General features: G+C 44.3%; 1 protein-coding gene across 3 annotated transcripts in view; it reads right to left on the bottom strand.

Annotated features, from left to right (window-relative positions):
* The window catches only part of NR1D2 (nuclear receptor subfamily 1 group D member 2), a 107,496-nt gene that overhangs the window by 58,390 nt on the left and 21,618 nt on the right, over nt 1-27,488 (bottom strand). For 2 of the 3 annotated variants that reach the window (XM_070727263.1, XM_070727265.1), the window contains one exon: nt 7,811-8,071. The exons of the other annotated variant lie outside the window; for it this stretch is intronic. In XM_070727263.1, coding sequence (XP_070583364.1) covers nt 7,811-8,071 — 261 coding nt within the window. The remainder of the gene's footprint in view (nt 1-7,810; nt 8,072-27,488) is intronic. 3 annotated transcript variants of the gene reach the window in all.

Genomic DNA, 27,488 nt, shown 5'->3' with positions numbered 1-27,488 from the left:
AGTGGTACCTCGAGATACGAGTTTAATTCGTTCCGGACCTGGGCTCTTAAGTCGAGCAGCTCTTATCTCGAACGACTTTTCCCCATAGGAATTAATGTAAATAATTTTAATTGGTTCCAGCCCTCAAAAAACTCACAAAGTTAGTCTAAATCATGCAGAAAGACATGTTTTTAATGAAGAAATGTACATGTACATATAAATGAATAATGAATGGGTGAATGAATGGACGGAGGGTGGGAAGGAAGGAAGGAAAGAGGGAAGGGACAGGAATAGAGGAAGGAAGCAAGGAAACTTATGAAAGGGGAGAGTAAGAGAGGAATGAGTGAAGGGAGGGAGGGAGGGAAGAAGGTGGGAAGGAGAAAGAAAAGAAGAAATAGAGGAAGGGAAGGTAAAAGAGAGAAAGAAAAAGAGCAAGAAAGAAAGAAAGAAAGAAAGAAAGAAAGGGGGAAGGGACAGGAACAGAGGAAGGAAGCAAGGAAACTTATGAAAGGGGAGAGTAAGAGAGGAATGAGTGAAGGGAGGGAGGGAAGAAGGTGGGAAGGAGAAAGAAAAGAAGAAATAGAGGAAGGGAAGGTAAAAGAGAAAAAGAAAAAGAGCAAGAAAGAAAGCAAGAAAGAAAGAAAGAAAGAAAGAAAGAAAGGGGGAAGGGACAGGAACAGAGGAAGGAAGCAAGGAAACTTATGAAAGGGGAGAGTAAGAGAGGAATGAGTGAAGGGAGGGAGGGAGGGAGGGAAGAAGGTGGGAAGGAGAAAGAAAAGAAGAAATAGAGGAAGGGAAGGTAAAAGAGAGAAAGAAAAAGAGCAAGAAAGAAAGAAAGAAAGGGGGAAGGGACAGGAACAGAGGAAGGAAGCAAGGAAACTTATGAAAGGGGAGAGTAAGAGAGGAATGAGTGAAGGGAGGGAGGGAGGGAAGAAGGTGGGAAGGAGAAAGAAAAGAAGAAATAGAGGAAGGGAAGGTAAAAGAGAGAAAGAAAAAGAGAAAGAAAGAAAGAAAGAAAGGGGGAAGGGACAGGAACAGAGGAATGAAGCAAGGAAACCTATGAAAGGGGAGAGTAAGAGAGGAATGAGTGAAGGGAGGGAGGGAGGGAAGAAGGTGGGAAGGAGAAGGAAAAGAAGAAATAGAGGAAGGGAAGGTAAAAGAGAGAAAGAAAAAGAGCAAGAAAGAAAGCAAGAAAGAAAGGCAACTTCAAAGAAAGGCTCACTGAGCATCTCTCACTCTCTCTCTCTTTCTAGCCCTCTCTTTCTCTCTCTCCCCCCTCTCTCTTTCTCTGAGGGGCGCGTCAGCGGCTTCCGAAGCACAGGGAAGGGCTTAAGCCGCCCCCTTTTCCCTTCCCCGTGCGAGCAAACATGCTTTGCACCTTCCTAACTCCCTCCCCCCCAGCCAAATTCCCAAAGCATGTTTGCTGCCACACGATTTAGCCAGGACAGGAGCGAAGTAACGTGGTGGGGGCTTGCCAGCACCCACGAAACCGCTGCTTATGCCGGGCGGCTCGCCTGGAATGCCAGCAATGCCGTCAGAGGGGCGCGTCAGCGGCGGGAGCCGGACCCGGCCGCCGCCCCCCCACGTAGAAGCCAAGCCCCCCCCAGCCAAGCCTGGTGGCAAGCTCGCCCCGAACCCCCGAGATCGAGTGCACGAAGAGGCATCTCTCGCCTTCTGCCGCTGGCCGCCCGCTCTCTTTCGCCCAGCGCTGCTTTGGAAGGCGTGACGGGAAGAAGGAAAGCGGTAGTGCTGCCCAGCGCTCCGGCGTTGTCCGGGCTTCTCCCGCCACGCGCAGCCCAGCAGCGGCGGAGGAAGGCGAATGCGGCTTGGAAGCTGGGAGGGGGGCGGAAGAGCTAAGTGGCCAAAGACGTTCCGCCCCCCTCCCAGCTTCCAAGCCGCATTCGCCTTCCTCCGCCGCCGCCAGCCGCGGTTCCAAGTTGGGGGTGGGTGCTGGCAAGCCCCCCAGGTCGGCTGCAGTCTTTTAAAACAGCCCCGCCGCTTCTCAGCTGCCTCCTGAAGCGCGGAAGTTCACCTTTGGCTTTTGGCTTCAGGAGTCAGCGGAGAAGCAACCGGCTGTGATGTTTTAAAACACGCGCGCCGCTTCGCAGCTGTCTCCTGAAGCCGAACGCGGAAGTTAGCATTCGGCTTCAGGAGACAGCTGCGAAGCGGTGCGCGTGTTTTAAAAGGTTGCAGCCGGCCTGGGGGGCTTGCCAGCACCCCCCCGAGCCCCCCAGGCCGGCTGCGACGTTTTAAAACACGCGCGCCGCTTCGCAGCTGTCTCCTGAAGCCGAACGCGGAAGTTAGCATTCGGCTTCAGGAGACAGCTGCGAAGCGGCGTGCATGTTTTAAAAGGTTGCAGCCGGCCTGGGGGGCTTGCCAGCACCCCCCCGAGCCCCCCAGGCCGGCTGCAACCTTTTAAAACACACGGGATACGAGCGCCAAGGAGCTGTCTCCTGAATCCGAACGCGGAAGTTAGCGTTCGGCTTCAGGAGACAGCTGCGAAGCGGCGCGCGTTTTAAAAGGTTGCAGCCGGCCTGGGGGGCTTGCCAGCACCCCCCCGAGCCCCCCAGGCCGGCTGCAACCTTTTAAAACACGCGGGATAAGAGCGCCAAGGAGCTGTCTCCTGAAGCCGAACGCGGAAGTTAGCGTTCGGCTTCAGGAGACAGCTGCGAAGCAACGCGCGTGTTTTAAAAGGTTGCAGCCGGCCTGGGGGGCTTACCAGCACCCCCCTGAGCCCGCCAGGCCGGCTGCAACCTTTTAAAACACGCGGGATACGAGCGCCAAGGAGCTGTCTCCTGAAGCCGAACGCGGAAGTTAGCGTTCGGCTTCAGGAGACAGCTGCGAAGCGGCGTGCGTGTTTTAAAAGGTTGCAGCCGGCCTGGGGGGCTTGCCAGCACCCCCCCGAGCCCCCCAGGCCGGCTGCAACCTTTTAAAACACGCGGGATAAGAGCGCCAAGGAGCTGTCTCCTGAAGCCGAACGCGGAAGTTAGCGTTCGGCTTCAGGAGACAGCTGCGAAGCAACGCGCGTGTTTTAAAAGGTTGCAGCCGGCCTGGGGGGCTTACCAGCACCCCCCTGAGCCCGCCAGGCCGGCTGCAACCTTTTAAAACACGCGGGATACGAGCGCCAAGGAGCTGTCTCCTGAAGCCGAACGCGGAAGTTAGCGTTCGGCTTCAGGAGACAGCTGCGAAGCGGCGTGCGTGTTTTAAAAGGTTGCAGCCGGCCTGGGGGGCTTGCCAGCACCCCCCCGAGCCCCCCAGGCCGGCTGCAACCTTTTAAAACACGCGGGATACGAGCGCCAAGGAGCTGTCTCCTGAATCCGAACGCGGAAGTTAGCGTTCGGCTTCAGGAGACAGCTCCTTGGCGCTCGTATCCCGAATGTGAGCTCGGGAGGCGAACAAAAATGTCGCTCCCCTCCCAGCTCTTATCTCGAGTAGCTCGTAAGTAGAGCTGCTCGTATGTCGAGGTTCCACTGTATTAATATATTTACTTTTTTTAGAGGATGGTTTCTCCTTCTACAAGATAAATATCATTTTGCAGAAGAAAAAAATTACAATTAATATTGAGTAATCCCAAATTGTTATTTAGTGATCTATTGAGATAGTAATGATTTAACTTATGGAATAAGTTGAAGTTTTAACTTATGGAACCTGATGAAGTGGACAAGGCCATTGGAGCTGTGAGTTCCACCACCTGTTTGCTGGACCCGTGTCCCTCCTGGCTGGTCTGCTTCTCTGAGGGAGGGGTCCTTCCCGGCTCCGTACAAGGAGGCACTTGTGCGCACCCTCTTCAAGAAGCCTTCCCTGGACTCAGCCGTATTTAATAACTATTGTCCTGTCTCCAACCTTCCCTTTATGGGGAAGGTTGTTGAGAAGGTGGTGTCGCTCCAGCTCCAGCATTCCTTGGAAGAAGCCGATTATCTAGGCCCTCGGCAATCAGGATTCAGACCCGGCTACAGCATGGAAACTGCTTTGGTTGCGCTGATGGATGATCTCTGGCAGGCCCAGGACAGGGGATTATCCTCTGTCCTGGTGCTTCTTGTCCTCTCAGCGGCTTTCGATACCATCGATCATGGTATCCTTCTGCGCCAACTGTAGGGGTTGGGAGTGGGAGGTACTGTTTTATGGTGGTTCTACTCCTACTTTTCTGGTCGGTCGCAGTCGGTGTTAGCAGGGGGGAAGAAGTCGACTCCTAGGTCCCTCCCTATGGGATTCCTCAAAGGTTGGTTCTCTCTCCTCTGCTGTTTAATATCTACATGAAACCTCTGGGTGAGATCATCCAAGGGCATGGGGTGAGTTATCATCAGTACGCTGACAACACTCAGCTGTACATCTCCACCCCATGTCCAGTCAGTGAAGCAGTGGAAGTGATATGCCGGTGTCTGGAGGCTGTCAGGGTCTGGATGGGTGCCAACAGGCTCAGACTCAATCCAGAGTGACAGAGTGGCGCCTCCCAAGGAGACGTCCATCCATCCCTCGGGGGGGGAACTATTGACCCCCTCAGAAAGGGTTCGCAACTTGGGCATCCTCCTTGATCCACAGCTAACCTTAGAACACCATCTTTCAGCTGTGGCAAGGGGGGCGTTTGCCCAGGTTTGCCTAGTGCACCAGTTGCAGCCCTATTTGGATAGGGAATCTTTGCTCACGGTCACTCATGACCTTATCACCTTGAGGTTCGACTAAGCAATTGTTTTGAAATAATATATGAAATCCCGATTATTAAGAAAATTATAATGATATTATAATGAAGATGAAGATAACAGGTTTAATTACATACCTAAAGTTATTTCTGGAGGTTTTTGGTTACGATAAAAGAAGGAATTAAAAAAAAAAGATATTGAGGAAGAGATTTAGGAAGGGGAGGAAGTAGTAGACCCAAAAATGCAAAGGTGCAAGAAATAAAAACGATTCTGTGAACATAATGTACTAGTTGGGAGCAAATATAAATCTATTATTTCCACTCATAATTTAGTTGGGTTAACAAATAAGATATAAACAAGCTTATCGGCTGATCTAAGTTTACCTATTTCTTTAGGCAAGCTTCTGTGCCCTCTGTTCTTTAAATTATTGATCATGCTAATTTCAGTTGGAATCTTTGTAAGCTAGTGATGTCAATAATTAGGCAACCAGAATAACAGAATAACATAGTGGGAAGGGACCTTATTCTGCCCCAGCACCGAGCCCCAAACAATTACGCAACAAGTTGTTCTGGGTGATATCTGTGAAAAAAACCAGGTGCTCAGGCATGAAAATGTGCTACTCAGGCATGAAAATGTGCTGCTCAGACACAATACTCTTCTGCCCCCCCCCCCACACAAAAAAAATTAGAGGGAACATTGACTGAGAGCTGTCTGGGCCCTGAGGGAGGTGTTCCTCTCTTGAAGATGTGCCCAGAAGGGTTTCAGGTGTGACAACATCTCTCAGCTGTGGCGAGGGGGATGTTTGCACAAGTCAGTTTGATGCACCTATTTGGACATGGATGCTCTTCTCATGGTCACTCATGCCCTCATCACCTCGAAGCTCAATTACTACATGCACTCTACATGGAGTTATCTTTAAAAAACATTCAGAAACTGCAGCTAGTCCAAAATGCAGCTGCACGAGCTGACATGGGTTTACCGCGGTATACCCATGTATCACCATCACACCATGAGCTGCATTATCTACCGATTGCTCTGCAGATGCAATTTAAAGTGTTGGTTATTACCTAAAGAGCCCTACATGGCTTAAGACCAGATTACTTATAGGCTGTCACCTGCCTCGTGTATCCCACCGGCCAGTCAGAGTCCACAGAGTTGGCCTTCTCCAGTTCCCATGAGCCAAGTAATGTCACCTGGCAGAGCCTAGGGGAAGGACCTTCTCTGTGGCTGCTCCGATCCTCTGGAATCAACTGCCCCCAGAGATTCACACCACTCCCAACCTCCTAGCCTTTCAAAAGGTTTTAAAAACACACCTTTATTAGTAGGACTGGGGCCATTCAGCACTGACATTCTACTCCAGCTGCTAGTATGACTGTGTTTGGGATGAACTTGGTTGGAATGGTTTTAATTGTCTAGGGTTTTAAGTTTTAGGATTTATGTTTGGGTTTCATAAATTTTGTATTTTGTATTGATTTTATTTCGTAAACAGCAATGAGTACACTGGCCTAGAAATCCAATGAATGAATGAATGAATGAATGAATGAATGAATGAATGAATGAATGAATGAATGAATGAATGAATGAATGAGGATTTTTATGGCAGTGTAAACCTAATAGATTTTGTGCTTATATGAGATCACAATCCTAAATAATCTTCAAAGTAGGCACAATGTTGTTACATGGCTAAACTTATTTTATTTACTTTGATTCAGAAATAAAAATACCCCTTTTCTCAATTTGAATGTATACTTTTCAGTAGCAAATCTGGGAATTCCAAAATCTCAAATGTAAAATGCTATGATTTATGCATTTTAAATAGAGGTATTTCCTGGCTGGGGTTTCTTGATAAACATTTCTCAATTTATCTTTTTTTCCCTTCAAATTGAATTGTGGACCATGGGACAACATAATCTGTTGGCCCAAATCTGACTATGAAACAATAATATGCCAGTAGGATAGTTTGAGTATCAGGACTCCAGTTTAATTAGAATAATGGAAGTCAGAGATTAACTAATGAAGAATTAATAATATAGGCTACAAGCCACCACTGCCAAGCTTCAGATAAATATACAGTGGTACCTCTACTTATGAATTTAATTTGTTCCGTGACCAGGTTCTTAAGTAGAAACTTTCGTAAGTAGAAGCAATTTTTCCCATAGGAATCAATGTAAAAGCAAATAATACACGCAAACCCATTAGGAAAATCCAGGCTTAAAAAAAAAGCCATGGGCAGATGAAGTGGAGGCGAACGGAGTGGGGGGAGGGACAATAGGTGGCAGGCCAAAAAAAGCAAGGTGAACAGAGTGGGAGAGGTGGTAGAAGTGACCCAGTGAAGCAAGACGAAAAAACTCTCTCTTGGGCTCTATGAGTCCCTCCCTCCTGTTTCTCCCCAGCTCACTCTGATCATTCCCCCACACCTTTCCCCTCTTTTGGGCTCCATGAATCCCTGCCTCCCATTTTTCCCCATCCCACTCTGATCCTTCCCCCACACCTTTTCCCTCTCTTGGGCTCAATGAATCCCTGCCTCCCGTTTTCCCCCACCCCACTCTAATCATTCCTCCAAACCTTTCCCCTTTCTTGGGCTCTATGAGTCCACCCTTGCTGTCCTTCTTCCCACTCTTTTCGCCTTGCTTCGTTCGGACTGCCACCTCTCCCATTCTGTTCGCTTTTGTCCGGCCCATCACCTCTAGCTGTCCCTTCCCCACTCCATTCGCCTTGCTTCCTCTGCCTGCCACTGCTTCCCTTCTTGCGGTTCCTCTCCACTGCTCGCTGCAACAGCAGCAGCCAAAAAGAAGCAACGGTTCATAAGTGGAAAATGGTTTGTGAGAAGAGGCAAAAAAATATTGAACACCTGGTTCATTTCTCAAAAAGTTTGTAAGTATAGGCATGCGTAAGTAGTGGTACCACTGTATCCTGTACTTAGATTCAATTCAGATGTCACAAGTTAATCTTATTTACTATTACAATGTTACATGAGTATGTCTAACAATAGTTCATCTAGAAAGCACCTGGAAGCCAGGATATAGACAGCATTTGCAAAGCTCCAATTATCCAACAAGTGAGTATCAGTTTAATTATAACAGCTAACTGTTGGAAGAAAAAAGGAAAATCTGAGAGTTATAGAAAAAAAATGAAAGGCACTGAGAAACATGATGTCAGAAATGAGTGTTTTGCAAAAGACTAATAGCACTTACTTGCAAATCCATTATGACTTTTTGCTGCTGAGGCACTACTCAATTGATAACCCTTACTGTGATTCTCAAATTGGTCACCATTTGGTCTTCCATCATGGTGCTCTTTACTCTTGTTACTGCAGCTCCTCTCAGAGGAGAAACTGTTTCGTGATGGTGGTACAGGGGAAGAAGAGGACTGAAAACTGTTGTCTGAGCTTTCACTGTGGCAAGAAGCAGGGCTAGATGCAGAGTTTGAAGAGTGGGTATAAGCAATTACACTTCCTGGAAAAGAACACATGAGTACAACCATTATCTGCAGTCAGAGGTCAGCTTCCCTTCCTCCTCCTCTTCTTATAACATTATTTGAAATGCCTTTTGATTTTCAGAAAACAGCATCTTACTTCATCATCTGAAGCCCAACATTCAAATTTAATTGCATCATTCTAACCAAAAGAATGTGCTCAGAGAAAAACAAGTGAAGTTTAAGTCGCTCTTTATTGCATTGTCAGACTGAAGCACAGGCTTCAGTCAGGTTCTCCATTCTGGAGGGAATATAGTGACTGCTGATTGGCTTGCCTATCTGGCAGCTCCCTATAAAGGGGCTGGTTGTCAGACAGAGCCTTTGCTGGATTGTAAATAGTTGACAAATAAAGCATTGTTGTTTTGAAGCCACTTCTGTCAGCCTCTTCCACTCACCCTATTCAACACTTTTGTTTTTAAAGACACAAGAAAATAATCAGTAGTGAATACAAAATATTGCAATTTGATTTTCATGTCTGTTAGCAAGGCATTAAGACACAAAGTGGATTGTAAATAATTGCCAAATAAAGAGCTGTTGTTTTAAGCCACTCTTCCATTCACCCATGCAATACTGGCAAAGAGGATGGGATCAGAAGGCAGATAGGCCAGAAAAAAGCTGACCACCTCACAATCCAACCCGGAACAGTCACTTCAACTCAGCACGGGAGCACTGGGATACCTACATGACTCGCTTTGAATGCTTCATGGAGGCAACCGACCTCCTTTGAATATCTGACAACTGCAAATGAGCACTCTTCCTGAGCTACTGTTGCATCGACATGTTCGAGATGGCCCAGGCACTTTCTGAACCAACACCAGTCCAGATGCTCAAGACCCATTATGCCCTGAAACCAAATTTGTACAGTGGCACACCTTTAATCTGTGGAACCAGAAGGAGGGGGAGTCCATTAATGAATATGTTGCCATGCTGCACAAGCCTGCTATCCATTGTCAGTTCCTGCTATCCATTGTCAGATGAGCTACTGTTTGACTGAGTGATCTGCAGAATTTGGCACATTAACTTACAATGGAGGTTACTTTCAAAAACCACCTTCACTCTCCACATTGCACTGGACAAGGCTAGGGCAGCCAAGGCATAAACTAGGTTGACTGAGGTATTAAAGCAATGAAGGAGCCCAAGAAGTGCATGAAAGCAGTCAGCATGCATCGCAAGAGTTTGGCATGAGACTTCTTACCTGACAGCAATGAGGAAGTTTGCTGTCTTCAATTCAAAAAGCACAAAGTGGCAAATGCATCCGATGAAGACTTCCACCATGTGCAGTGTGGAGGGCACCATCGGTGCACTGACTGCTGATACTGTGAGGCCATCTATCAATGGTGCAACTGTCGGAGTCATCTAACAAGAATCTGCCTTGCCAAGCTGCCTTCACCAAAGGCAACATGACTAGCACTGATCAAGCCTGGCTATACCAAGTAGCCTCAACACAGGGATTGGCAGCTGACTGGGCCAACGCAACTGAGGCCTGCAAAACAACAATCTGGCAAGAAACAAAACCACATTAGAAAAGGCCGCGAGTCATCATCCTGCTCAAGGGGTCACCATGCAGCATGGAGACACATACCAGGTCATCTCTCATCATTGTATCCTGGGCCACACTGCAACAAGCAATCCTGCAGATCCAGAAAAAGCAACTGCAGTGCCAAGAGCTGGGGCTGATTGATTACCAACTGGCAACCCCATTCAAGTCATCGGCTTTTGCACCTTGAACATACAATTCAAAAATTTCAAAGGCCCCTTCACACTGACAGTGGTCTACAGCTCCCATCCAAGCCTGCTCAACTTGGAGTGTTCCAGGCCCTTGGCATGTGGGTGACTGGAGTCAATACTATCATTGACAGCACCACGGAAGACTGTCTGAGGGAGTTTGAGAACATTTTAAATGGCAGTCTGGGTACATATAAGGAGACCCCAATTTTGTTCAATTTGGACCCAATTGTAGCACCAATTCAGCTTAAACCTCAGAAGCCACCTCTCACCCTCTGACTGAAAATAGATAAGGAATTGGAAAGCTAATTGGCCAAGGGATCCTAGAGCCCATTGATCTTGCATGCTGGGAAACCCTTATAGTGACTCCTGTCAATCCATCTTTGCACTGACTATAAGTGCATGCTTAATAAGGCAATTCAGCAGAGCAGCTACCGAGTTCCTGTGGTCCAGCATCTCTGTACTCCCTGGGCCCAGGAAAGATTTTTTCAAAACTTAATCTTGTGCAGGCCTACCAGCAGGTTCCTGTAGATGGTACCATTGTGGAGGCCCAGACCATTATGTTGCACAGGGATGCATTTAAATGTATGAAGCTCCAGTTCAGAGTTAGCGTAGCACCCGGACTGTTCCAAAGTCTTATGAAACACCTGTTAGAAGGATTTCCAGGGGCCATGCCATATTTCAATGGTAATCTAATTTTGGCCAAAGCAAAAAATATTATTTCAAAGACTGAAGACAGTGCTGACCCAAATTCGCAACAAGGGTCAGTGGCTTAAAAAGAGGAAATCCCAAATTGGAGTAGATAGGATAGAGTTCCTAGGACACATGATTGACAGTTCTGAGATTCACCCCACAAATGCAAAAAATAAGGCAATTCAGGATGCCCCTACCCCTCAGAATCAGATTGAATTGCAAACGTTTCTTGGACTCCTTAGTTTCTATAGCATTTTCCTTAAATTGAAGGCTATGGTGCCCAAGTCGCTCCACAAGCTGCTGAGGAAAAGGCGAAATGAACCTGGGAAAGATTGAGGCACTCACTTTCGCAGCTGTCAAATGCCTACTTTCTGTGGACAGCCTCCTGATCCAGTATAATAAGATCTTGCCACTTGGGTTGACCTGCAATGCTCCACCCTTTGGCATCGGGGCTGTCCTCAGTCTTTGCCTACCCAACAGCACTGAGGCACCCATCACCTTCTATTCTAGGACTCTGTCCATAAAGAGTGCAATTACAGTCAGCTGGACAGAGAAGTGCTGGCTGTGATGGCCTAAGTGAAGTGCTGTCACTACTATTTATATGGGTGGCAATTTGATTTGATCACTCATCACAGCCCACTTTTGGGCTCATCAGAGGTGACTGCCCCATGCCTGCCTCACTATCACACAGGATGACTAGGTGGGCCATTTTCCTGGCTGCCTAGAGCTTCCGGATAATCTACTGGTCTGGATAGACATTGGAGCATGCCGACACCCTCAGTCATTGTTCCTTGCTGGAGCTATTGGAAAACCCCATACACGAGATACCTGTGCTTCTAATTGACTGCTTGGACTCTGGCCCAATAACCTCACTTGAGGTTGCATGTCACTCTACCAAGGATGAAATAATCACTCAAGTCTTGCACTGGGTATTGAGGAGGTGACCAAAGAGGTCTGTTGGGGCTGAATTTAAAATGTTTATGACCAAACAAAATGAACCGATTAAGTGGTTCCGCCCTGTTGTGTATACTCCCTTTCAGCCTTGGGAATGCTCGGATTCCAAAGGAGACAGTGATTTAGAATTGGCCAGTTTACCTGATTTACAGACAGAGAGGAATATTAATGAAGGAGAGGAAGAAGATCATGACATACACATGAGTTCAGATGAATCAAATGGGCAGAATTGGAGATGGGTTAACCCCGCTTCAAATGCCACCAGAAAAGATTAGAGGAAGTGAGAGGAAGGAGACTTTAGGACCTTAGAGAGTGAGGAACTAATTAATTAATTACCTGATATCTGGGTGAGAATGGAAGAGAAGCTGATTACATCAATTTTGTAATACCAAGAGGGTTTCTTTCCAGTTGCGCTCCGGCATGTAAGCAGTTAACATATGATTTATAACCTGTTTTTATGGCTTTGCTAGCACTGATTAGCCCATAAATTTTAGAATGACTTGTGGAATGTTTTAAAGTTACTACTGTGATAATTTGCCTAACTGCTTAAGAGGGAAACAAGAATGAATGGCACTGCGTAATAGCAGATGTTTTAATAAAGAGTGAAAGGGAAATAAAGAGGAGTTTTGCTGTGTTTTTACAAAAATAAGGCATCCAGCAATCATTTGTTCCAATTATTACCTGAATTAGCCTGAAACCAGAACACACCCCAGGCAGGAACCCACTTAGGTTCCAGAGGGAGCTTAGGGAGATACCTTGTCTGCAGTCCAGCGAAGCTCCTAGTGTCTGCCTGGAACAGGGCGACTTTAGGGGCTCTAGACCAGATTGCAGCTTTATGACCTCTTCGAGGCAATGGATCCTGGAAAGTCACTTGGTTTACCGAAGAGCTCCAGGAGATAAAACACCAGAAGCGACATCTAGAGCAACTTTGGAGAGCCAGCAAATCCGAGTCTGATCGAACATTATTAAGAACCTATATTAGAATATATTTAGTGATGATAGGAGCAGCAAAACGTACACATTTTTCTGCTCTTATTGTGTCCACAGATTCTCACCTGCTCTTTTCTTAATGTGGAGAGAGAGAAGGATCCCTTGCAGGCAGAGGAATTCATACTGTTTCTGACAGACAAAATCATTCAAATTCAAGTAGACTTGGATTCCAATTGGGCAATGTCATATGAGATGACTGGGGCAAGTCTTAGACCCATTCTGTGGAATGAGTTTGAACCTGTGACTCCTGATGAAGTGGACACGGCCCTAGGAGCGATGAATACCTCCACTTGCTTGTTGGACCTTGCCCCTTCCCTGCTGGTTTTGGCCAGTAGAGAGGTGACATGAGACTGGCTTCAGTTAGTCAACACCTCAAGTGAGGGATCCTTTCCACTTCTTTAAAGGAAGCAGTTGTGAGGCCCCTCCTCAAGACGCCTTGCCTGGACCCAGCCTCATTGAACTATCATCCTGTCTCCAAACTCCCCTTCGTGGAGAAGGTTGTTGAGAAAGTGGTGGTACTTCAACTCCTATGGATCTTTGAAGAAGCAGATTATCTAGACCAAGGGTAGGCAAAGTTAGCTCTTCTATGACATGTGGACTTCAACTCCCAGAATTCCTAAGTTAGCATGATTAGGCTCAGGAATTCTGGGAGTTGAAGTCCATACATCAAAGAAAAGCCAACTTTGCCTACCCTTGATCTGTTGTGGTTCAGCCTGAGTCAGATCAAAGACCAGCTGCATCTCTGCTGGCTCCATGCCCGGGGGAGGCTGAGAGCGGAGAGGAGAGTTCTTGGCAGTCAGACAGGGGAGATTACAGTCAGGAAAGTGACAAGGGAGAAAGGCCTGGGAGCCCTGGGGAGGGGCTCTCTCAAGCAAGTAGCTTGGAGTCTCTGGAGTCATTGGATGATGAAGCACAAACTATCATTAGTATGCGACAGAGAGGCATACATCAAAGGAGGAATCAACTGAATAGATATTATCAGCGTTGAATGAGGAACACCAGGGCTTGGGTGTGGTCCTCATTAGCAGGGAAGGGTTTATAAGGCATGAGAACCATTCCAGCAGCGTAGAGTGTTATCAAAGTGGAGTTGGAGTTATCTGCCTTTTCTCTCAGCGTTTTGTTCCTGGCTCGTGGCCCAGCAGTCTTGAAGACCCATGGGAGGTTGTTGTATGTTAGCAACAGCCTTGTTTGGCATTGAGGGTCCTGTGTTTATGCATGAACAATTGCCTTCGTGTATCTATTTGGAGTTCCAGTGCTTTCCTGACTTGTAAGGACATTTTCTGTTGGCTTCTTTTCTCTTTACCATTATAAAACTGTGTTTGGATTCAACCGGTGTGTCTGGCTTATCTTTTTGGGTTGGTCATAGCTTCTGGAGTGACACAGACAGAACATTGATCTAGACCCATTTCAATCTGGCTTCCAACCTGATCACAACATGAAAACCACTTTGGTCACACTGATGGATGATCTCTGGCATGGCTGGGATAGGGGTCATTCTTTTATCCTGGTGCTTCTTGACCTCTCGGTAGTGTTTGATACCATTGACCATGATATCCTTCAGCAAAAGCTGGCTGGGTTGGGAATGGGAGGCACCATTTTATGGTAGTTCTCCTCCTACCTCTCTGGCAGATCGCAGTCGGTGTTAGTGGTCAACCCCAGGCCCAAGCCAGGATGAATCTAAGCCAGGATGGTGAATGATGAAAAGAGGCAGCAAAATTTGAGACTTAGAAATTTGGAAGATCATTAAAGGAGATGGAACCTATCCCTGAGTGGTTTTAAACAGGGCTTTGGAACTGGAGTAAAATTGGCTGATGCAATCCTGGAGTGGCTCAAAGCAGAGATTCATATTGAAGATATAGAAAGAGCCCACTGGAGTTTGACATTTGCAGGGATCCACAAAGACAAAGAGACACTGTGATTGCATTTGCAAGTTAAGGGAAGGCTGAAAATCTGAATAGGCATCTGAGAAGCATTACTGATCTTAATCAAGATGGAAATGAGATAAGAGTTCTTAGGGATCTTTCTCAGCAAACTCTCCAAGATAGAGCGGCATTGAGGCCAATTACAATTTGTTTGTTACGGAGTGGAGTGAAGTTTATGTGGACATTTCCTGCAGCGGTTTTGGTGTATCAAGAAAATGATATGTACAGAGCATGTACATTCAAGGAGGGAAAGGTTTTGCTGCAACAACAAGGCATAGAGTTTGAACATCTGAGAGACCAGAGAGGAGAAGGTGCAGAAGGAGGGATGGGTGTAGCTACTGACTCGAGTGGATGTGAAATCCTGGATGTTGGCTCTCAGACTTCATTGGAGGAAAAACAAAGATAAAAACAGCTGAGAGTTTTGGAAGCACAAGTGGGTACTTTGAGGAAAGAGCAGAGGAGGAAGCCAAGACAGCAGTGGGAGAAGAAACTGAGGAAGTGAAGTTTTGTTAATGGCTTTCTCTTCCCTCTTAGGAACTGCTTTGAAACTTTGTCCCTGTCAGGTTTTTCTACTCTCTTTTTAAGGTGAAAGGGAAGAGTATAACATAACAGGCGGCAATTGTTAAAAGGGAAGGTGAGGGGGGGGACTTTAGAAGAAAGAGCTGTTGTTAGGGGAGCCAGAGGTGTGGGAATGCAATCAGGATTGGTGCCTTCATGGAAGGACAAATAGTAGACTTGTTGCCCTTCTTTAAGGGGAGGTTAAGGGGGAGGCACTGGAGGGGAAGGATGAGAAGGGTAAATAAAAGAAAAATAAGTAAACTAAGGGAAGTAAAAAAGGAAAAAGTGATTAAAATTATATATTATGAGTGATTGGGTTATTATGGTTCTAAACGTAAATTATTTGGGATCGAATTTGAAACACCATAGAATATTAAGGATGGCTAGGGACAATAGGGTGGACATTATGGTTTCAACAGCAACACATAAACGATGCTGAGGAAGGGACAAATTGATAATTGATAAAAAATTTAAATGGATATATGAGTCTTGTGGTAGTCAAAATAGTAGAGGTATTGCAATTCCTATTCATCAAAGAGTCCCATTTAAAGAGGTGGGAGTTCAAAGGAATAGGGAAGGGAGATGCTGATTTGTTAAAGGGAAAAAATCAATCAAGAGAAACTAACATTGGCAGCAATTTATGCTCCAAAACAATTTATAATAAATATAAAGAGAAAATTGGATAATTTTGTGGAGGGTACAACGTTTTTGGCAGGATACTTTAATATGCAATTAACAATGGGAATGGGTAATAGAAGAATGCTGCATTTAAACAGACTTAATATGGTGGATCTTTCTTCAGCTTTACTAAACAGAAGTACTTACTACTCAGCAAGACATAATACGTCCATAGCTGCATAGACTATATACTAATGAACAGAATGGGAAATGTACAAGTACAATGTACAATGTACAAATGTACAAGAATTTGGAGATATAATATGTTTGTATCCTCAAATGAACATGATAATCTTAAATTGCAAACAGAACTATGTGAATATTTTAGAATAAATGATGTAGGGGAAATACAGCAATCAATTGTTTGAGATGCATGTAAGGTATTTATGAGGGGGCAATGTATTAGCATGGAAGCAGATATAAGGAAGAGATGGGGTAGAGAAAGGGAGACTAAGATAAGGGAAATAAATCTGATACAGGTGCAATTGAGAATTATGAGAAGAAAGGAATGGAATACATTATTGAAATTGAAAAGGAAACAACTGAAGCTTTTTGATGAGATACAATGGAATAAAATGAGAGTGGCAATGAGACAAAAAATGTAGGCTGGGGGACAAAAATCAATGAAACAAATGGTAATATATATAAAGAAGAGAAAAGAAAAATCATGTATACTGTATTAGCATTAAGAAACCCTAATGGTGAGATAAGATATGGCAAAGAAAATAATGAGGAATTTTTATGAGGATTTGTATAAAGCAGAACAACTGGATGCGGGGGTTATTAATGTTGGGAAAATAGTAAGTGAAGAAGATAAACAAATGTTAAATGCAGAAATTACACAAGATGAAACAGTGTAATTAAAGGGTTAACACAAGCCAAAGCTTCAGGCCCTGTTGGATTTACAGGATAATATTTAAGACTTATGTGAATGAATTGATACTGCATTTGATGAAGTTGTTTAATGATATATTTCAAACTCATAATATCTTACAGACATGGAAATTTCAGAGATTGTTACCACCCCCAAAATGGATTGTGATCTAAGGGACCTGGAGTCATATCGTTCTATCAGTTTGGCAAATCAGGATTATGAAGATATTGGCAAATAGAATTGAAAATATTTTTAATAGGATCAATATGGGTTTGTAAAATGTAGGAAGATAATTGAACCAATAAGAAATGTAGTAAATGTGATACACCATGCTACTGTTACCAAGAGGAAATCGGGAATTTGAAATTAGATGTGTACAAAGCCTTTGATAAAGTTAATCATAGTTATCTATACAAATTATTCAAGGAATTAAATATGGGAGATAAATTTTGTGAGACTATAAAAGGAATATATAGAGGAAATGAAGCACATATAAAAGTGAATGGACAAAGAAAGCAATAGAGATGCTAGCCAATAAGATAAGACAGGACACTTGTGGAGGATATAAAATAGGAGAATTGGATATGAAATGAAATTTCATTAAATTATTTCATTAAATTAAATTAAATTAAATTCCACATAAAGAGCTGATAGATAAATTAGTGAAGATTGGAGTTAATCCCTGGATAGTTCAGTGGATTTGCAGCTGGCTGAAGCGTAGACATCAGAGAGTTGTTGTTAATGGCGAGTATTCTGAGCAGAGACAGGTTACAAGTTGTTCTGTCTGGGTTTTCCCAGACCTCAACACCAACTGAAAAAACAGCCAGACACTCTGGTAAAAGCCAAAAGTATTTTATAGCTGGGAAAAATAAGCACAAAGGAAAACCTGTCTTCACAACAGACAAGCTATAATACGTTACAGCAGGGTCCTGATGTCCAGTCAATACCACAAGCTTCTTGCTGGCACCCCCCCCCCCAAGGTTTCAATAGTCCAAGGCACAAACCAGGATTGTAAGCCACCAAAGTTCACAGACAGGTCTCACGAATCTCCAAGATAAAACTCCACAAGCCAGGAAGGGTGGGTCCGCCTTTTATCCTTTCCCAAGAGCACCACACCCAAACCCAGCTGTGACCTCTAATGCTGGAAATACTTAGCCAATTGAGTCCGTCTCTGATTAGCTCTCCTTTGTCGCATATCTATGATGTCTTGAGCATTTTCCCCTAAGGAATCCAGGCTGCTTGCTGGGGAGAGCTCCCCCTGGTGGGACTCTGGCTGTCCTTCTTCTTCAGCCTGGGATTCCTCTTCCTCGTCAGTCTGCACCTCCTGTTCCTCAGCCTCTCCCTCTGAGCTGGAAACCGACAGAAGGTCAGCCATTCCCGGAGGGGTCCCAGACTGAACCACAACACAAGTGGTGTGCCACAAGGGTCTGTTCTGGGTCCTATTCTTTTTAATATGTTTGTGAGTGACATAGGGGAAGGTTTGGTAGGGAAGGTTTGCCTATTTGCCAATGACTGTAAAGTTGATATTCCTGGAGGCATCTGTAATATGGAAACTGCAGTTTAATGTTTCCAAATGTAAAATAATTCACTTGGGCAAAAGGAATCCTCAATCTGAGTATTGTATTGGCAGTTCTGTTAGCAAAAACTTCAGAAGAGAAGGATTTCTGACAGACTCAAAATGATCGCTGGTGAGACCACATTTGGAATACTGTGTTCAGTTCTGGAGACCTCATCTACAAAAAGATATTGATAAAATTGAACGGGTCCAAAGATGGGCTACAAAAATGGTGGAAGGTCTTAAGCATAAAACTTATCAGGAAAGACTTAATGAACTCAATCTGTATAGTCTGGAGGACAGAAGGGAAAGGGAGGACATGATCAAAACATTTAAATATGTTAAAGGGTTAAATAAGGTTCAGGAGAGAAGTGTTTTCAATAGGAAAGTGAACACAAGAACAAGGGGGCACAATCTGAGGTTAGTTGGGGGAAAGATTAGAAGTAATGTGCGAAAATATTATTTTACTGAAAGAGTAGTAGATGCTTGGAACAAACTTCCAGTAGACGTGGTCGGTAAATCCACAGTAACTGAATTTAAACATGCCTGGGATAAACATACTGTATATCCATCCTAAGATAAAATACAAGAAATAGTATAAGGGCAGACTAGATGGACCGTGAAGTCTTTTTCTGCCGTCAATCTTCTGTGTTTCTATGTTTCTTTAATATAAGTAAGCAAGCAAGCAAGCAAGCAAGTAAATAAGGAAGGGAGGGAGGGAGGGAGGAAGGAAGGAAGGAAGGAGAAATGGAGGAAAGGAGAAAGGAAGGAGAAATGGTATTACTCTGGAAATATAAAATTATTAAATATGAATCTCTCCCCCCTTTTATGGAAAGCAAACAAGTTCATTTATAGATAAAAACAGAAGTAGAAAAAAACTTGACAACTTTAGGATTTTTTAAAAAAAAATTAAATAATTAGGTAGCATTATATGAATTGAATGAATTATTAACTTAAAATTGAATAAAGGAACTTTCCAGGATCATAATGTTTCATAATATATGTTTCACTCTATAAAGAAGCGCTTGTGCGCCCCCTCCTCAAGAAGCCCTCTCTGGACCCAGCCGTACTTAACAACTATCGTCCAGTCTCCAACCTTCCCTTTATGGGGAAGGTTGTCGAGAAGGTGGTGGCACTCCAGCTCCAGCGGTCCTTGGAAGAAGCCGATTATCTAGGTCCCCAGCAGTCGGGTTTCAGGGCCGGTTACAGCACGGAAACCGCTTTGGTCGCGTTGATGGATGATCTCTGGCGGGCCCGGGACAGAGGTTTATCCTCTGTCCTGGTGCTCCTTGACCTCTCAGCGGCTTTCGATACCATCGACCATGGTATCCTTCTGCACCGGCTGGAGGGGTTGGGAGTGGGAGGCACTGTCCTTCAGTGGTTCTCCTCCTACCTCTCTGGCCGGTCGCAGTCGGTGTTAGTGGGGGGCCAGAGGTCGACTCCTAGGTTTCTCCCTTGTGGGGTGCCTCAGGGGTCGGTCCTCTCCCCCCTGCTATTCAACATCTACATGAAACCGCTGGGCGAGATCATCCAAGGACATGGGGTGAGGTATCATCAATATGCGGATGATACCCAGCTTTACATCTCCACCCCATGCCCAGTCAACGAAGCGGTGGAAGTGATGTGCCGGTGCCTGGAGGCTGTTGGGGCCTGGATGGGTGTCAACAGACTCAAGCTCAACCCGGATAAGACGGAGTGGCTGTGGGTTCTGCCTCCCAAGGACAATCCCATCTGTCCGTCCATCACCCTGGGGGGGGAATTATTGACCCCCTCAGAGAGGGTCCGCAACTTGGGCGTCCTCCTCGATCCACAGCTCACATTAGAACAACATCTTTCAGCTGTGGCGAGGGGGGCGTTTGCCCAGGTTCGCCTGGTGCACCAGTTGCGGCCCTATCTGGACCGGGACTCATTGCTCACAGTCACTCATGCCCTCATCACCTCGAGATTCGACTACTGTAATGCTCTCTACATGGGGCTACCTTTGAAAAGTGTTCGGAAACTTCAGATCGTGCAAAATGCAGCTGCGAGAGCAGTCATGGGCCTACTTAGGTATGCCCATGTTTCACCATCACTCCGCAGTCTGCATTGGTTGCCGATCAATTTCCGGTCACAATTCAAAGTGTTGGTTATGACCTTTAAAGCCCTTCATGGCATCGGACCAGAATATCTCCGAGACCGCCTCCTGCCGCACGAATCCCAGCGACCGATTAGGTCCCACAGAGTGGGCCTTCTCCGGGTCCCGTCAACTAAACAATGTCGGTTGGCGGGCCCCAGGGGAAGAGCCTTCTCTGTGGCGGCCCCGGCCCTCTGGAACCAACTCCCCCCGGAGATTAGAACTGCCCCTACCCTTCCTGCCTTCCGTAAACTCCTTAAAACCCACCTTTGTCGGCAGGCATGGGGGAACTGAAACATCTCCCCCGGGCACGTTTAATTTATGCATGGTATGTCTGTGTGTGTGACTGTTAGCATATGGGGTTTTTTAAATATTTAAATATTTTAAATTTGTCTGATTGCTTATGATTTGTTTTTACATGTTGTGAGCCGCCCCGAGTCTTCGGAGAGGGGCGGCATACAAATCTAAGTAATAAATAAATAAATAAATAAATAAATAATATGGAATTATAGGGAAGTGATAATAACCAAATGATTTCAGTTTTTTTCACTTAGCATCTGTTACCAGCATATGTATACTATATATCAGGGGTGGGCAATTAATTTATAATATAATTATAATAATATAATATAATATAATATTATCATATCATATCATATCATATAAAACTTTTCTAGATAAGAACCGGGTGTTCAAGATATAACATATAACATATAACATATAACATATAACATATAACATATAACATATAATATATAATATATATAATATATATAATTATATATAATATATAATATAATATAATACATAATATAATACAATAAACAACACACGAGTGCGCTTATGCACGCCTCTTACTGACCTCTTAGGAATCTGGAGAAGTCAACCATGGACAGTCTAAGGGTAAAATATTGGGGGTTAGGGGATGACACTATGGAGTCTGGTAATGAGTTCCACACTTCGACAACTTGATTACTAAAGTTGTATTTTTTAGAGTCAAGTTTGGAGCGGTTAATATTAAGCTTGAATCTGTTGTATGCTCTTGTGTTATTGTGGTTGAAGCTGAAGTGAGCATTTTCAAGGGTTTATTGGGCGGGGTATAAATTTTTTATTGTTTTTCACAACTTACAGAGATTCCAATTTACATACCTCAAATTAAAATAAAATAAAATATTAGATGCCAATTTCTTAGTCAAATTAATCAAACTTTTCTAATTATTTATCCAATTTATTCTGATATATATCATTCATCCTGTGCTACCTCCTTTCTATATTCTATCACCCGGATTTTGGATATTGTTCTTCACCTTCATTTGCATCTAAAGTGCTATAGGTATCTAGATTTCTCTTGGCTATTTGCTGTTTTTCATAACTGTGCCATCATGCTTCAGTCCATTTCTAGCCTTCTTCTTGTTAAACTCATTCCTGCTTTTATTTTTAAAAAATCCCTCATTTTATCATAGCTGCCCTTAACAAAAGGAATATCCAAATTTACTTCTCTTTAAAACCCAGGAAGGAAAGGGGGGGGGGGAAGAAACACTATTCATATCGTATCTTTATCTAATTATAACGATGTCAATATACATTATACATAGGAGGAAGGGTTGTTGTTAGAAATTTTAAGATGTACTTCCTACTCAATTCATTTCTTTCATTTCTTTCGTTATATCAGTATATCATTTCTGCTTTAACAAATCAAAATCAATATACTGTAAATCATATTGTTCCATTATTTTTGCGAAAAGTATCTTCCATTAGAAAAGCCAGTGTATTAATATTCTTCCCTAATCTAGATAACTTTGTAAAAAAAGAAAAAAAGAAAAAGAAAAAACCCTATCCTCTTCCTCTTCTTTATGGTACAGGTGAATTTTAGTATCTTCTGGATTTTCTTAAAAGTGTTTAATTTCGAATTATATTGTCCAATGTATTTTCAATCAACTCAAGCAGTCCAATCAGATCAAATCAAATCAATTCAGTTCAGTCATTTTCATCTTAAATATTTTCTTCCTTCCATGCAATAGCTGATCTACCTTCTCATAGCCAGTGTGGAAGTCAAATGACAAAATCTTTAAGCAAATAGCAAGCTGCTATATTTCCTCCGACCACACGATGGCGCTAGATAACAATTTTCCAGCTCTTTTCTGGATAGCTCTTTACCAACTATTTCCGGCTTTGGTGTCTTCTTCTTCTGATATTTTACGTTCCTCTTTGTTTACATAAAAAAAGAAAAATATAGCTTCCACAAAGGGATTCAAGGTTCCAGATACCAAAAGGCAAGTTTAAAATAAAACCAATTAGATAGCTAAAAAAAAATCCAATGATAGGCAATTTGCTACTTTTCAAAGCTTTTGCTGAAATGCCACCTTGCACAGATAGCTGCCTTCTTCAATCTCCGGCTGTTTTAGCTCCGTCCAGCAACCAATCGCAAAGCAAAAGTCCAAAATCCCTTTCAGGCACTCTCAGCTTACCATCAGCGACAGGAAATCCCTCCCTTTCTCTGTGGGCAACTCCTCCAACTCTCTTTCCAGATGCTATCATTTGGCATCCATCCCAGCGTCACATTGTCTCCACAGCTGTGTTGGCTCAGTCATGGCTGCCTGTCCAGCTTCACCACAAGTGGTGTGAGACAGGCCAGTTCACCTGGCGGGGCATGCCAACTACTGCCAGCCCCTGACAGTGCCCCATGCATCACTCTCCATGCAGGAGAGATCTGGTCTGGTCCAGAAGGACCAGAATCCCTGAGCAATGGGAATTCAGCGCCATTATTATTAATTATTATTGGGGGTTAGGGGATGACACTACGGAGTCTGGTAATGAGTTCCACGCTTCGACAACTCAATTAATAAAGTCATATTTTTAACAGTCAAGTTTGGAGTGGTTAATATTAAGCTTGAATCTGTTGCGTGCTCTTGTGTTGTTGCAGTTGAAGCTGAAGTAGTCATTGACAGGCAGGACATTGCAGCATATGATCATGTGGGCAATACTTCGATCATCGTAGTTCTAAGCTTTCTAGACCCAGGATTGTAAGTCTAGTTTCATAGGGTATTTTGTTTTGAGTGGAGGAGTGAAGAGCTCTTCTGGTGAAGTATCTTTGGACATTTTCGAGGGCTAATGTCCGAGATGCAGTATGGGTTCCAAACAGATGAGCTGTATTCAAGGATGAGTCTGGTGAAGGTCATGTGAGCTCTGGTAAGTAGTCTGAGATTGCCAGAGCAGAAGCTACATAGTATTAGGTTAACAACTTCTTAGCGATGTTGTTACAGGGGGCTTTGGCACTTAGGTCTTTTGTTATTAGTACACCGAGGTCTTTAACCGAGTGGGGGTTATCTATGATAATTTGTTTATTCAGTTTGTATTTGGAGTTCGGATTCTTGTTGCCAATGTGTAGGACAGAACATTTGCTGGTTCAGATTTGGAGTTGCCATGCCACCAATCAGAAACAGAATCTAGGTCTTTTTGGAGAGTAGTTGTTTTATTGGTGGTGTTGAAGAGTTTTACATCATCTGCAAAGAGAACACAGTTGCTTGTGATGTGATCGCAAAGGTCATTGATGTACAGAATGAAGAGCGTTGGTCCCAGTACGCTACTTTGGGGGGCACCGCTTTTAACTAGGACAGGGGTGGATATGGTGCTTTCCATTTTAACCACTTGTTGTCTGTTTGACAGGAATGTGTAATCCAGCTGTGGAGGGATCCTGAGATTCCATAGCATTTGAGTTTTAGGAGTAGTTTATCATGGACCACTGAATCAAAGGCTTTGCAGAAGTTGATATAAATTGCATCTGTAGATTTTCCTTGATCAAGATGAGTTGTCCATATGTTTTTGCAGTGGAGGAGCTGCAGGTTACAGGATAGTTTTTTTCTGAATCCATATTGTTTGTTAGAGAGCAGATTATTAGTTTCTAGGTGGAGAGTAATTGATTGGTTTAGAATTGATTCCATGACTTTGCATGGGATGCAGCATAGTGATATTGGTCTGTAGTTATCAACAAGAGAGGGGTCTCCATTTTTGAAGATGGGGATGACCATAGCTTTTGACCGTAGCTTGGGAAGTGTGCTGGTTCTGAAGGATTTTTCAAAAATTATGCTTAGTGATTCGCCTATAGCAGAAGAGAGCTTTTTTAGGAAGTATGCACATAGACCATCTGGTCCGACTGATAGAGAAGGTTTAAGGTCATATAATGCTTTTTCAACTCGGTCTTCAGTGAAGTCTATTTGCGTTGGGTCGTTGAGAGTGTTTGAGGAGTGATTGATGAAATTAGGGGATGAGCCATTAGTGTTAACAAAGACAGAGCCAAAGAATGAGTTGAGCAGTTTAGCTTTGGATGAATCATCATTGTATTCTTTGTGGTTAGGTCCTATGAGAGATGGGATAGGTCTAGAGTCCTTGAGTTTGTTGTTGACAAAGTTGTAGAAGGCTCCATTAGATTTGGTGCGTAGAAGGTTTTCCTCTTGTTTGCTGTGGTAGTTGAGACATTCTGCTTTTATTTGGTTGTTATAACGTCTTTTGAAGTTAGCTACTTGTCCTTTTTTATTTTTCCGCCACAGAGATTTTTTCCTTATTTGTAATTTTCTTATTGAGATAGGAAGATTATTTTTCTTGTTTGAGGTAGTTGTGAAGTCTGATAATTATTTTCATTTCGAGCAAGAATGTGTTGTAGAGGTCATCAGTAGAGTTGCAGTTAGAGAATAGAGTTTGCCAGTTAAATGTTGAGAGATGGGCTTCAATGAGTTCATAGTTCGCTTTTTTGAAATTGAATTTCGATGTTGCATTATTTGGGTGGATCTTAGTGTGGCTTAGGTTGAGACTGAAGTTCATCATGCTGTGGTCGCTGCTGGATAATGGTTCCTTTATTTGTAAGCCATATATTGCCCTTTTGCTGTTGCAGAAGATGAAATCCAGACAATTATCTAGTCTAGTATTGTTAGTTACTAATTGGTTAAGTCCCAGACTGGTCATGGTGTTATATATATAGTAGAATGGATAGGTTCCGTGCTACATTCATTTAAGGTCCAGTTAATGTGTGGCAGGTTGAGGTCTCCGAGGAAGATGATGGGGTGTGGACAGTGGGTAGCCCATGCTAGTAATGTGGATAATTTGTTTGCATGTGTGATGTCATAGTCTGGAGCTCTATAGCAGAGTAAGAAGTGAATTGTGGTATTTAGGGATAGATCACAGATAATAGTTTCAGGGAGCAATAGATCCTGTGCAACTTTGATGTTTTTTAGATTTAGAGATTTTTTGTAGAATATATATGGTGGTGCAGCAGGTAGAGTGCTGTACTGCAGGCCACTGAAGCTGACTGTAGATCTGTAGGTCAGTGGTTCAAATCTCCCCACCGGCTCAAGGTTGACTCAGCCTTCCATCCTTCTGAGGTGGGGAAAATGAGGATCCAGATTGTGGGGGCAATATGCTGGCTCTGTTAAAAAGTGCTATTGCTAACATGTTGTAAGCCACCCTAAGTCTAAGGAGAAGGGCGGCATAAAAATAGAAATAAATAAATAAATAAATAAATAAATAAATATAGCTACCCTGCCACCTCTGTAGGATTCACAGTCAGAACAAGAGACAAGATAGTTCCTTGTTGTAATAATGGAGTCTGGGTAGAATACATTGAGCCATGTTTCACAGACAAAGATAATATCGAAGATGGAGGAGTCAAGAAAAAGAAGGAATTCAGACATCTTGTTGACTATACTTCTGGCATTTAATAATTTGCATTTGAGATTGGTTTTGTGTTGGGAGTGGGTTTTGGATTGGTTAAAAGTAGTAACGGGCGCGCTTTCCTAGTCTTTGTTTGTGGTGTTTGGGATGTCATTTTGTTGTTGTTGTTGCAGTGTGGCTAGTTGGTAGGTGTCATTGTTGTTGTTGAGGGATGGTCAGTTAGAACAGTGATTTTCAAGCTTTTGTGAGCCGCGGCACATTTTTTACATTTACAAAATCCTGGGGCACACCATCAACCTCCTGACTTCCTTGCCACCACCCCACGGCTACTGCCCGATGTTGCTGTTGCCGGCGTGGTGTATGCAGTTGCCGACCACTCACAGCAGCCACCCCATGGCTACTGCCCAGTGCCACTGATGCCAGCGCCCTCCCATTCCCGCTGCCGGCGCCCTCCCGCTGGGCCCCAAAGCTCACCTGCCACCGCCAGGGAAGTTCCAGCTGGGCAGGCGCTGCAGCTGCCAGAAAACTTGGAAGGCATGAAGAAGGAAGCTCAGCTTCCAGTCTCGTAACTTTTTGCTCTTCGCACCCTCACCAAAAAGTTGTGAGACCAGAACCTGAGCTTCCTTGTTCGCGGCACACTTGACCATGTCTCGTGGCACACTGGTTGAAAAACACTGCTCTAAGACATCCTCTCTTTTTCCATGCCTGTCTCCTCCCCCCCTTGTGCGTGTATGTGTGTGTGTGTGTACACACTCTTGAACCATTTCCAAAAACAGGTGAGGGCTGGGGGGGGTTTCTCTCTTATTTATTGGTTGCTTTTTATTATATGATTTAAATCATGAGTCACTCCTCTCTCTTTTGTTTCTCTCTTTCCTCTCATTCTCTGCCTCAATCATTTTCTCATTTCTCTTTTTTCTCCCCTTTTTGCTATCATCCCTCTCTCTCTCTCCCTTCCTCTCCTTTTCTCTCTCTCTCTTGCTTTTTTTCTATTGCTTCCTCTCTCACACTCTCTTTCTCTCTCTTTCTCTCTCACTCTCTTTCTCTCTCTTTTTCTCTCTTGCTTTCTTTCTCTCTCCCTCACTTTCTTTCTCTCTTGCTTTCTTTCTCTTTCTCTCTCTCCCCTCTCTCTTGCTCTCTCTCTCTGTCTTGCTCTCTCTTTCTCTCTCTCTTTCTTGCTATCTCTCTCTTTCTCTCTCGTACACCACACCAGCAACAGCGGCATCGGGCAGTAGCCACGGTGCGGTGGCAGGGTGGTCGGATGCAAGCGGGAGCTCTAGGGCAGAGGCACCAGCGGCGGCAGCTGGACATGTTGCTGGATGCCGTACATGCTGGCGTGGGGCTGGCACCTATGTTCTGGCCCAGCCAGCGGGCCAGTGCCAGCCCTGTAGTATCAGCATGCACGGTGTCCAGCAACACGTCCAGCCGCCACTGTCAGTGCCTCTGCCCTGGAGCTCCTGCTCACAGCCAACCGCCCTACTGCCATCCCGCAGCTACTGTCCGATACTGCTGTTGCCAGTGTGGTATACGCTGTTGTGACCACTCGCAGCCGCTGCCCTGCGTCTACTGCCTGGTGCCGCTGCTGTTGGTGCTCTCCCGCCGGGCCCAAAGTTCACCTGCTGCCGCCGCCAGGGAAGTTCCAGCCGCTGCCGGAAAACTTAGATCAGCTTCTGGT

This window comes from Erythrolamprus reginae, chromosome Z (genome assembly GCF_031021105.1).
Source record: "Erythrolamprus reginae isolate rEryReg1 chromosome Z, rEryReg1.hap1, whole genome shotgun sequence".
NCBI classification, from domain to species: Eukaryota; Metazoa; Chordata; class Lepidosauria; order Squamata; family Dipsadidae; genus Erythrolamprus; species Erythrolamprus reginae.
The sequence above is the reverse complement of the archived record's forward strand: the minus strand, read 5'-3'. Positions and strand labels throughout refer to the sequence as shown.